General features: G+C 40.4%; 1 protein-coding gene across 1 annotated transcript; it reads left to right on the top strand.

Annotated features, from left to right (window-relative positions):
- The first annotated feature begins 6,712 nt into the window (after positions 1-6,712).
- LOC147905537 (pentatricopeptide repeat-containing protein At4g13650-like) lies at positions 6,713-9,355 on the top strand. Its single transcript, XM_087388865.1, has one exon. The coding sequence runs from the start codon at positions 6,713-6,715 to the stop codon at positions 9,353-9,355; it is 2,643 nt and encodes an 880-aa protein (XP_087244991.1).
- Positions 9,356-13,299: the final 3,944 nt, after the last annotated feature.

Raw genomic sequence — 13,299 nt, 5'->3', positions numbered from 1 at the left:
CCCCCCCACCTCTTTTGCATTCCCTTCTGAGTCCTCTCATTTGACAAGTCATTGCCTATTCTGCTTGCCATTCAAAATTTTGCCCATTAAAACCTCTGATTTTCCCCTAAATCCTTTCACTTCATTTTCTTTGAATCTAGAACATTTTTTCATTTGCTCTTCATAAGCCCACTTAGATAAAAACAAGACTACATCATCATGGAATTGGGTATCTTTGCTAGCAATGTAATGACATTTGGTCTCAGGAATGCACCACCTACCATTAGGAAATGTAGTTAGCAAGTATTTGTTCCATTCCTTACTAGTTCTATGAGAGTGTTCTTAGATGACTTAACATCTTTGATAGGAGTTTTATGTTTTGGAAGTTCAAAACAAGTTGCAGGTTGGGTATGTCACACTATTTTTTAAGCATTGCATTGTGGCACGAGCGGTAACCCTCTTTGGAAGCTAGATACCACCCTGCCTCTTAGCAAAGCAATGGATGGTAGCTATCTCAAGGGGTGTAGTTTAGGCATGCCGCACTAGTGTATGATTGTGCCTAAACAAGAGCCAATTTTTTTGAAGGCCTACATTGTGACGTGATTGGTGACACTCTTTGAAAAAGATACTAGTAGGTTAGCATTGCCTTGAGAGTGTATGAGTCATAGGAGTGGCAAGCAAACAATGGTAGCATTAATTAATTGCATGTCTTCTACAGTTTCCTTATGGAGATTTTCAATTGTATTTGCTCCATTCCTTACTAGTCCTATGAGGTGTTCTTAGATGACTTCAGTGTCTTTGGCAAAAAATCAAAACGTCTTCAACATTTCATGCACTATTTTGGGAAATCACACTCAACAAGGCTCAATTTAATTCCATACAAATGTGCATTTGGGGTCAAAAGAGGAGTCTTACAAGGGCATATAATATTAGAAGAAGGTATGACTATAGATCTTCAAAATATAGAAGCCATTCAAAATGCCCAACACTCAAAAATCTAAAACAACTTGGTAGATTCATTGGTCAAATTAAGTGGCATAATAGATGTTTGGGGTATTTATCCAATGTATGTCAAGCGATGACAAGTCTAACTCAAAAAGATGCACTATATATTTGGTCCAAAAACTAGCAAAAGGCCTTCTCTTTATTGAAAGAAATTCTCATTGTTGCACCAATTCTTTTCTCTCCAAATTGGGAGCTTCCATTTCATGTTTTTGTGGATCCCTCCAACATTGTAGTTGGAGCAGCTTTGATGCAGATCCATATAAAGAATTGGTACAAACTAATGTACTATGCAAGTAGAATGATGAGCAAGATAAAGCAAAATTATTTAGCCATAGGACGTGAAGCCTTAGGATGAAATATTCCCTTTTCAAATTTTCACATTATCTTCTTGGAAACAAAGTGATTTTTCATGTTGATCATTAGGCATTAATCTATTTGGCAGATAAGCAACACCTATTTGGAAGGCTAGCTAGATGGATCCTTCTCTTGAAAGAATTTGATTATTTAGTGATCCACACTCTTTCAAGAATTTGGTTATTCACTGATCCACACTCTAGGTAGATAGCAATTATCTGAGGATTTTGTATATAAACTTAGTTCTCAACATCAACTCATATAATTTTCCTTTTCTTAGTGAACTCAACATCAACCCATATTATTATAGATATGCACATATTGTCAACGTCAACTCATATAAATTTCCTTTTCTTGGTACCACCCCAAGAATACAACCTTGCTTGATAAATAAGCAAACATGCTAATAAAAGAATACGAAAAATCCAATATCTATGTGACCTTGAAACATAGAAAACTCCATGTAGGATGTGCATACCTGATGTAGTATCTTTAGGTCTCCAATATCTTTAACAAGATAGGAAGAATTAAACAAGCTTTCTCACTTGAAGCAAACAAAAATTGGCCAGCCATTGATGGTGTTGTGTCATATGTTAAGTAGCTCCAAAATCCACTGTTAAAGAAATTTTATTCTTTGCCATGTAATCATATTCACAAGAAGTAGTCACATTATGAAGTTCCTCTCTTTTGGAATTATTACCATCACTATTCTCATGAATGAGATAAGCATTATTGCGAGCATCATGAGTGGCCTTCAACTTGATATATATTTTGCAGTAACAAGAATCTTCATCATGGCTAGGATTTCCATAAAAATCATACATTATAAATTTATTTAAGTGCATCTAGCATGGTTTCCACAATCAGTTTGATAATTTCCAAAAGTTTGGTTTCCACAACCAACTTGATAATTTTCAAAAGCTTGGTCTCCATGTCGACTAGCTTAATTTACAAAAGCTTGGTTTCCATGACCATCTTGACAATTACCAAAAGCTTGGTTTCTACCTAGCTTGATAATATCCGCATCTATAATATTAAAATCACAAAAGTACTTAGGTGTTACGTATAAAACTTGCTCATTATTTGAGAAAGAGTTAAACAAACATTTTTTACTCACAACCAATGCTTTCTCTTCAAGGTGTACCGTTTCTTTGAGTTTGCGAGTAACATCCTTCAAGAATCACATACTCCTTCAAAATTTTCATTATCTTTATTTCCAATACTGTAACAATTGTATTGAATTCTAATGCTTTCATAGTCTCTAAAAGCATCAGCAATGTGTTTATCCTTCAGAACAAGAGCACCTATAGTAGACATCTACTTCAAAATAGACTTGAAGTTTTCAATGTGCTCTTCAAAAGAATTAGTAATCTTATAATCTAAATTAGAAAGAGAATTTCAAAGATGAAGCACTTCTTGAGTAGGTCTTTTAAGGAATGTTTTTTCTTAAATAATCCCAAACCTCATGTGACTGCTCTAAACTTTCAAAATCCATTAATATTGAATCTTTCAAAGAATATAAAATTAAGCCTTAAGTGGCTTGATCTTTGTCATCCCACTCTGTAGCCACTTTTATCCATGCAGTGTAAATTTCTTTGGCTCCAATTGGATCTTCATTTTCATTAATTGGATGTACAGGATGGTGAATTTTGAATTTAATAATGTTTAAAGGCTTGTCACTTTGAAGGACCCACTTCATCTTTGTCTTCCATGCACAATATATGGTCCCTTGGAACATGTACAAAGTTTTTCTCCCAGTGAGACCTTTGAAAGAGATGGTGTGTTGCTTTGCCATTGCATTTTTCTTGTAAAAAGAAATACCAATACACTTTATGTACTTTCCAATTCTAAAGGGTTAATAACTTAAATTGCAATTAACAAGGTAATAACTCTAAAGTCATTGTTAATATTAGACTTTGAAGATAGGTAAATTGCAACTTGGGATTCCGTATAGCAAACTAGGATTTAAAACCCAATTGTCAATGTCACACATACTATTGGTATTGCAAGGAGAGACCTTGCACTTAAAACCAGCATAATGGTGACTACTATGTGATTGAAGTATGTGATTGAAGGCTGGTCCGCATACAACTTTGATGGAAATAGTATCTCAACCTTTAGTAATGGAAATTAGCTTTTAGGGTGAAGCCCCATCTGAATTTAAAGTGAAATCAATCAAGTTCATATTTCTTCAAACCTGTATGTAGCAAAGTGCATTAAAGTATTCACTCTAGCACCTCTTATATACTCTAATTTACCATTAAGCTTCAAAAGCTAGATTGCTTAGGTTGGGATTGTTTGGATGATCCCCAATCAAACTTGTCATTATTTAACACCATACACGGATCGCATCTTAGAAGAAGAGTTGAACTTCCGATCGGACTTACAAGACCAAGAACAGGTGTCGCCCTTGTGCAGTAATGATGGAACCTCAAAGATGGAAGCTGTTGGGTGATTTATAGTGATCTGAGATGTTGGACTCGTTCATGTCAATGCTTTAGAGTATAATCTACTTGAGGAGTTTTGAAGTGCCTTTAAAATATTGAAGTCAACTGTGTTGAAAAGATCGATCAAGACTTTGTGAAGGTAGGAGCAATCAAGATTGATCAAGACTTGTGAAGGTAGGAGCAATCAAGAGCAATCAAGGCTTGCAAAGATAGAAATGCTCTAATACCATGTTAAACTAGTGTGAGAACATAGAAGACAAACAAAGAAAACCCAAAAATATGCATTTTATTAATGATTGAATGTTTACAAGCAATCTCTCTTTATATATTGAATGTTGAGAGAGAGAGAGAGAGAGAGAGAAGAGAGGCCTCGCCAAGGCCTCTCTTAGCGCTACACAAAGGTAGCTCTTATAGCAGCTCGCTTGACATAAATATGATATATGAGGACAAGCATTTTGCGCTTTGATTGACGAGAGCCTCGAAGTGCTGCTTCAAAGTGGGCTATTAGAGTGAGGGTTGATCTAATGATTTGCACAGTCAAGGACAAGATAGTTGGTCAACAAGCTTACAATATTTCTGGTTCGGTGGATTGTAAGATCAACCTCTGCTTGATCCTTTCCTTAAATTTTATGCACAATGTTCAAGTAATGATGGCTTTTCGATTTGCATAGAACAAACAAGTTCCTTGAGACTATATGTGCATCAAAGAAGGTGTCATTTACCTATACATCATCTTGGGAATCTTGCAAGGATCTTAACCAAAGCAAATTTGCAACAATACTTTGAGAGGTACCAACTAGTGATGATCAAGCACAAGCACTGGCTAGCGATGTCATATGGGGTTTTGGTGGCATGCATCATGGGGATAAATGTGCTATGCTTTGTGGCATTGAACAAGTAGCATCACATATCTACGATGGGTTGAGACATACCTTTGTAATGTAAACATATTTATATTTGAGTTCTTAAAGATAGTGTCCAATGTAATTCAAGTACATTTAGGTAAGCTTAGACTGTGTGGTATTTATATAAGGTAGTGTAAACATTTTTGACCCTAAGCACAAGCATTGGCTAGCGGTGTCATATGGGGTTTTGGTGGCATGCATCGTGGGGATAAATGTACTATGATTTGTGGCATTGAACAAGTAGCGTCATACCTTTCTAATGTAAACATATTTATATTTGAGTTCTTAAAGATAGTGTTGAATCAAGTACATTAAGGTAAGCTTAGAGCATGTGGTATTTATATAGCGTAATGTAAACATAATCAAACCTAGATTTAGGTTGGGTGATCATTAAAGGGTAAGGTAAGAATTTTTAAACATGTAAGGCACTAAGTAAAGTTTGAATAGGCAAAGTTATTCCTTTAATTAAGTGTTTTTTTACTATTGTTTGAAAAATCAATATTATACTTATTATCATGATGTCTTTAAAAACAATGTGCTTTTGGTCTTTTTTCCTTAAGAGAAATATAGTTAAATTTTTCTTTTAATTACATAGTCAAATTTTTGTGAATTGAACAATTTGGACGCTTTCAATCGCTCAAATACATTATGACACATGCGAGTATGTGTATAAGGGTATTAACATGGTTTCCTACTATTATATATGGAAAAAGGGTTGGGAAAAATAGGTCTACTCTCAATGGGTAGAAAACTATCATGTAAAATATTGATCAAATATTGGGACGCACATGCACGCACGCATGCACACACACACACACATGAAGGGCGAGTAGATACAGCTGGCTAGGGAGAGTAAATGCAGCTGACACACTGCTAACGCATAGGGAGAGAGAGAAAGAGAGAGAGTATGCACACATGCACACGCATGTGTTTTAGAGAGAGATGTAGCACAGAGAGAGAGAGAGAGAGAGAGAGAGAGAGAGAGAGATCCTTAAAATTTCTCAAAGCTTGAGATTTATAAATGAAACATTATATTCTATTTCTTTAAACCATCCCAACTTTTAGACCCAACAGAGCGAGTCTCTAATCCGTCGTAGACGAGTCCTGCTACTTGTGTAAAAAATGGAGGAGTCTTTCTTTTATTTGACGTGTCCTCTTGGTGTGTAACCCAACCCTCGCCCATCCATTCTCTCGCTTGGGCGGGCGTCAGGCAGTGTGTAACTGAGCTCATTCATCTTGTTTTCAAAAGTTTCAGCAGAAGCTATTGTGTGTTCTTTCCCAATGCTTTTGCAAAGTATTCTCACCGGTAAGCTTTGATCCTGGAAAAGGATTAGCTAGGCTGTCCAAGTGCCTTAGGATCTTTCTCTCTATCTCTATATGTTGCATGGTCTCATCGAGGGAACAAAGGAGTCTAATTGGTCATTAGGCACAACTAATGGATGAGCTAGTAGGATGAACCAGTGTTCACCGAAAACCTGTAAACCATATACAATGAACTTGTAACATTATCATTTTCACCCGTAAAAAACATTTTCTCAATTTTGTAAAATCTGCAAAATTTTAGGCAATTTAGTTATAATTAAGCTAAAAGATCAACAAATTCTTAAAACCTTATTTGTTGAGAAAAATGTTTTCTACGAACACTGGGATGAACCCTTCCCCTCGGTGCGATCTCTTGTTTTAAGTCCACATTACAAGTCTTCACGTTTCAGCTCCACGATCATCTGTGAGAATGATCAGTGCTGCAAGAGGAAAGGCTAAGCTGTCTTCCTTGCAGAAACACAGACTTCTATGCGTTTTCCATAGCCAAGAGCTTTGGGGAAGAAGAATAAAGTTTTGCTTAGAACGGATAAAGTGGCTGAGGTGACTAGCAGGCATTGGCTGGGTTTCTCTGTAGAAATTACGAAGGCACGAGTGTCAGCTTGGTTTCATGGATCTTTGAATATCAGTGTGAACAGCATTACTCGAACATTGGGCACGAATGCTCGATGAACGGATTGAATCAAATTTCTGGAAGGGCGGATGACGTTAGAAGGAATGCTATTGGGATCGAAGGAAGCTCTGAATTACAGGTTATCGTATAGCAATTTTTCGGGGACCATAAGACGTACTGTTGAAGACACACATTTAAAGAACTGGAATCAGACGGATGCTTTGGATAGGATGGATAGGACTGGTGGTCGGATTGATTCTGCTACTTACGCTTGTCTACTGTGGTGGTGTAGCAATACAAAGGCCTTGTTGGATGGCAAGCGTGTGCATGAGCACATCATCAGAATTGGACTTGAGAAAAATTCTTTTTTAGGGAGCCGAGTTGTGCAAATGTATAGTAGGTGTGGAGCTTTGGTGAACGCAATGGAATCGTTTTCCAAGATGCAATTTAAGGAGGTTGCCTCATGGAATTCACTTATAAGAGAACAGGCCCGACAAGGGTTCCACCAGGTGGCTGTCCAGCTCTTTCACCAAATGCAAGAGGAAGGAATAGCACCAAATAAAGTTACTTTTATTGTTGTTCTTGCTGCATTCGTCAGCCAGGCAGCACTTGCTGATGGTCAGCGAACACATGCACGTATCGTAGAAGGATGTAGGCTGGATGTCAACATGGGGAGCAGCTTTATTCATATGTATGGCAAGTGTGGGAGTGTGAAGGGTGCATCAGAAATCTTTGAGACAATGCACGAGCATGATGTGGTGGCATGGACTGCAATGATTGCAGTTTTTGCTCAACATGGCCAGGAAATGACAGCCTTGAGACTATTTGACCAAATGCAAGGTGAGGGAATAATGCCAAATAAGGTCACTTTTGTAAGTGTCCTGGATGCATGTGCCAGCCAAGACTTACTATCTCAAGGCAAGCAGATTCATGCCCGTGTCCTTGTAACAGAATTTGTACCTGACGTGGTGGTGGAGACTGCCCTTGTTAACATGTATGGCAAGTGTGGCAGCCTGGAGAATGCATGGGCAACATTTAATAAGATGCCTGAGCGGGATAAGATTGCATGGAATGCCATGATTGCAGTTTATGCTCAGCATGGGCAGGGCAAAAAAGCCATCCAAGTCTTTAATCAAATGCAAGGGAAGGGAGTACAGCCAAACAAGTCCACCTATGTCAGCTGCCTTACCGCATGTGCCAGTGGTGGAATGCTAGCTGAAGGTGAGCAAATACACAAGTGTATTCTGGACAGCAGACTCCAGTCAGATGTTTCTTTGTCGAATGCTCTTATCAACATGTACGGAAAATGTGGCAGCTTGGGGGAGGCACGTAAGGTGTTTGACAGAATGCCTGAGAAGAATGTGGTTTCTTGGACTGCAGTTATTGCCATTTATGCCCAGCAGGGCTATGGCAAGGAGACTCACTACCTCTTTGTCAAGATGCTGCAATCTGGAATATCTCCGAATAAGGTCACATTCCTCAGTCTTCTGAACACATTTTCAAGTCATGCTGCACTGGATGACGGCAAGTGTCTGCATGCTGTCATCATTGACAGTGGGTTGGAGATAGATATGGTTGTAAACACTGCCCTCATCAATATGTATTTGAAATGTGGAAGCTTGGAAGATGCAGAAAGGTTGTTTGACAAAATGCCTGAGCGAGATGTGGTTTTGTGGAATTCCATGATTGCAGTATATGCTCAGCATGGGCTCATCCAGGAGGCTCTTCAACTTTTTCATCAGATGCAGGACGATGGGACTATCCCAGATGGGGTCACCTTCATGACCATACTTCATGCATGCGCCTGTGATTCAGCGTTATATGCTGGGGTGTGGGTGCACGCCTATATGGTAAAGAAGGGATTAGAAACAGATGTCGTCACAGGGACTGCACTTATCAGTATGTATGGCAGATGTGGTAGCCTGGTAGATGCTCAGAGGGTACATGACAAAATGCCAGAGTGGCATGTAGCGTCATGGAATATCATGATTTCAGTCTATTCCTGGCATAGACAGACCAGTAAGGCCCTTGAACTTTATGAGCAAATGCAACAAAAGGGAGTGATGCCAGACAAGATCACTTTTGTCAGCATTCTAGATGCATGTGCAAGCCATGCAGCATTAGTGGAAGGTGAGCGGGTCCATGCCTGTATCTATTTCAGTGGATTTGAGCTTGATGTTGTAGTAGGGACTGCCCTTGTCACCATGTACGGCAAATGTGGCAGCCTTGGAGGTGCCAGGAAGATGTTTGACAATATGCCTACACGGAATAGAGTTTCATGGAATGCAATCATTGCAGTGCATGCCCAGCATGGGCTGGGAAAGGAGGTCCTCAACCTTTTTGACTCAATGCAAAGAGAAAAAATAATACCAGACAAGGTCACTTTTGTCAGTATACTAGGTGCTTGTAGCCATGCTGGTTTGGTAGAAGAGGGTCGTTGCTGTTTTGCTTCGATGAAACATGATTATGGCATCTTACCTACCATTGATCACTATATTTGCATGATCAACATATTAGGGAGGGCAGGACATGTGAATGAGGCTGAAGCTTTAACTGAGGAAATGCCTTTTCAACCTACAGCCATTTCATTTTTGTCTGTTCTTGGTGCATGCAGATATCAGACTAATGTCAAACAAGGACAACGTGCTGCAAACCATGTGTTTGAATTGGATCCTGCAAATCATGTGCCATATGTGAATCTGTCAAACATCTTTGTTGAAGCTGCCAGGTGAAATATTATGAGTAACAAAACAAGATATATCCAAAAGGCTTCTGCCACAGTTCAAGGCCAGCTACATCCACCGCTAGATACTATTCTGTGACACAGCACATATCTGGAAAAGTGACCAACGTTGGCTTGGGTGCATCTCTGTCATCTCTACAAGTGGCCAGGGCTTGATGCCATTTACATGTTGTGGGGCATCTGGATCGATCCTCGAATCCTCCTTTCATTGTTCGATTACATGTTGGATGTTTGATTAAATGATTTTTAAGTGCACATATTTCATCTTTATATATGCTTCTGCCTTCTACACGCCTTGGTCAGGTTGGTTTGAAGTTTTTCACACACCAGGCACATGCACCACACATCGTGGCATTCTTTCAAAGTTGCCACAATGACAACATGTTGAATCAAATAGTCCACCATCGTATGGTCGCTTTGACATGTCCTCCATCTTCTTCAAAATATGCTTTTGTGTTAACAAGGCATTGTTCCTCTTGTTCTTGTCGATTGTTTGGTATTTGACATTAAATGCGGCCACATAGTGAGTATATAAATAGCTCCAAGGAATGACAGATATTGTGGAAGCTGGGGATGAAGGCGTGACTTGGTGTTGCACTGTTAAATATAGGTGTCAAGAAGACATGAAATCGTAAAACGTGATTTTTTTTGTCAAAAGATAAAGAAACATATTGACAGATATGTGACACGTTGTTTTTCTTATCAAGGCAAAGTGGGTGAAGCCACTTGTTATGTACCTAGATGCTTATTCGCTGTCAACTGGTTTGCAATTAACTGTGGGACTGGCCTGCAATTACTGTATGTTAGTTCACATTGATTTGTGGGCTAGTTAGCAGTGTGTAGACTGTCAAATAAAGGGAGGCGTTGCACGAGCTCCAGCAGCTCAAAGCTGCCACGCCATCAAGCCTGACAAGCGAGCAGCGTCCAAAGCAACGGGCTGATCCAAAACAACGGGCCTTCAACGAACGGGACTGCAATACAAAGACCCGCGACTTGTTTCCTACAACTCTACTCCACACCTCCATCGGTGACCTAGACGTAGCCTCTCGAGCCACTGTCAAACGCTCCACGGCGCTCATCTGCCACGTAGCCCATGCAGTTGCCTCTAATGCTCATCCACCCGCTTTTGCCTGACTACCTCCATCTGCATGCAACAGGCTCTTTGAACTTCTGTTGGCTCCACGGTTTGCATCGCCTCTCCAGCACACGCGCTACCCTTCGTCCTCAACTCGAACCTCCAAACAACGCTTACACACCCGGCCAGCATCTACGTACACCAGAGCCTCCACCACTCCACAGACAGCTGATGGAAAAGCCTTCTTCACCCGATGGACTCCAACACGCAACAAAGGCAAGCTCCAGTGACGAGCTGTAGCTGCAACAGAAAGATGCCCGTCAACGAAATCTCCAGGAGGTTCCGACAACATCTCTAAGATTCCAGCAAGGGGGGCTCACTATGGTGACACATGGCCGGTCACCCAACCATCCCAAGGACTGGCCACAATTGTGACACGTGGCCCTCCTATCGACCATGTCATCATAGCATGTAAGGTCTACCTTGTGACACGTGGCAACGTATCCATAGGGTCCACATCATCACCAACTAGCGCCTGCCATATCAACCTTATCTAGTGACATGTCATCAAGTCACGTAATCATCGTCTGACACATCAACAATCCCATTAGCATGCCACATCATTCGTTGACCAAGTCAAAGTGCCACATCATTTGTTGACCAAGTCAAAGTGCCACATCATCATTGACTAAGTCAAAGCTACCACGTGGACTATCCAACCACATCAGTAGTGTCCAGCTCAGCACTGTCCCTTGCCAGGCACTTTGACCCCTCTACAGGCACACTGTTCACATTGCATGTGAACCCACCTACCACCTCATTTGCACCCTTTTTGCCCCTCCACCTAGATCAAGCCGTATCTCTTGATCCACGAAGAATTTGAGGGCGCTCCAAAAAGAAAAATTGCTCAATTTTTTATGCTCTACGGACTCGTCACATGACGCGCATATTTTGATGCAAGTATCACTCACTTTTGAGCCTCGCCGACAAATCCGCTTCCTTCACGCACATCAACCTCTACATCGACGCATTTGACCCCAACCGAACAAAGAAAATGAATTATGTGTTGCTTTTTCATCGCTCGACAATTGGTCTAGATCTAGTTCAGAGTAGATTAGATCATCCATACCGGAGAGAAATCCAAAGCGGCTTATCGAAGCCATGCCGAAAAATTCCTAAAATAGTTCCTACTCGGAGTCAGTCCTCCCAGCGCTCACATGCAATTTCGCATCATCGCATTACCTGAAACCTGACGTTCGTCAATTTAGTGAGCAGATTTCAGAGTGTTTAGAGATATTGATTGACAAATCACAGAGCAGATAGCACATGATTTGATTTCACACACACATGCCATCATTTAGCCTATTTGCCTATTTTCCGACATTGTTCACTTTATTCAAACCTTTTAAAGCCTCTTGGCTATTTGTGACATCATTTGCCACAAGCCTTGTAACAGATTGGATTATATATTGCAATAATATCTTCACCGACAGTTCAGATTTTAGTTGATACAGTGTTTTGCAATTGATTCAAACAGTGATTTCACAGACAATTTGAGTGCATTTCTTGCACCATGTCTACGACTAGCAACCTCAATCTAGAGGCATCTGCTAAGCTAGACAACTCCAATTACGGCACAAGGAAATACCGAATGTGTTGGGATAAATGTCATTAAGGGCTTGCTCTAAGGTGCATGTGTGCATCTAGGGGAGTCACATGTGTGTGTGTGTGTGTGTGTGTGTGTGTGTGTGTGTAGTAGAAGCACACCTAGTGCTATGAGGTGTCTAGACCATGACATAAGTGATGATGTAAGTACAAAGGCCCCCACATGGGAGGTTCCTTTGATTTAGCCAGTTCTTATGATGTAGGGGCTTATTGCCACTGATGTAGGGGAGGTGCTTATGATCTAGGACACCTTCCTCTCCACTCTATAATTCCTTTATTTCAATACACTTTGATTTTGCCTCACTTGAGCTCTCTCTTTGTGTCATTATGCACCTCTTCTATCCCACTCACCTCTTAATTTGGTATCAAAGCTTATAAGTTCTAGAGAATCCACTTTGAAGGTGCCACCTGATCATCTTCTCCACCACCTCCATTTTTGAAGCTCTCTCTTCCTTTCTCTTCAAAATTTGCTAAGCTCCATCCTCTTCATCCCTTGCGCCATTTGCCAAAACCTCTTAACTGAAGCTTCGACCCCCTAGGGTGCACCTTTGGCTCAAAGCATTCTCCATGATGTTATCTCTGTCGCCCATGCCAACCCGAACTCTATGCGTTGACTGCTAGCTAAATTGTGTGTCTACAGAGCAGATAATGACCTACCCTTCAAGCACAAGTTAGGCAATGCCTAGAGCTTGCTACTGCTGGGTGAAATATGAGCCCATATGGTCTAGTGGTTATAGAGAATTTAGCAAAAGAACAGTCGACTTTGGCGTGACCAATGTGGCACACTTTTTCGCCCCTCCTCTGCTATGCTTACTCTCTAACATAAAGACTTCATTCCAACTCACAAACTCCCAAATTTGAAGTTATGTGGAGTGACATATCAAGCCTCCAAGTAACTCTGTTTTCTTGCAAGCATTTTTTACAATTTTTTGAAATTTGATGCTAAAGTAAATGCTAAGATGATGCTTGAGGTATGAAGTGGTGCTAAACTACAGTTTAGAGAATGCAATTTCAGTTTGAAGCTCAGTTGGGATTGATCTCTTGTCAAAATGCCAAGCTCTCAATGCTCTTCCAATGCTAAGCACTTGAAGAAGACTACAAGAAGGATAAAGTTCAAGAAGACCCCGGCTAAAAAGCTTTGGGAGAAGCCAACTAGGTATGCATATGCTAAATAACTAGGCTTTTCTGAGTTT

The sequence above is a fragment of the Dipteris shenzhenensis genome, chromosome 1 (genome assembly GCF_047967505.1).
Source record: "Dipteris shenzhenensis isolate YYH24624 ecotype China chromosome 1, Dip_SZ_1.0, whole genome shotgun sequence".
Taxonomy (NCBI): Eukaryota; Viridiplantae; Streptophyta; class Polypodiopsida; order Gleicheniales; family Dipteridaceae; genus Dipteris; species Dipteris shenzhenensis.
Note: the sequence above shows the minus strand (reverse complement) of the source record. Positions and strands in the feature narration are given on the sequence as shown.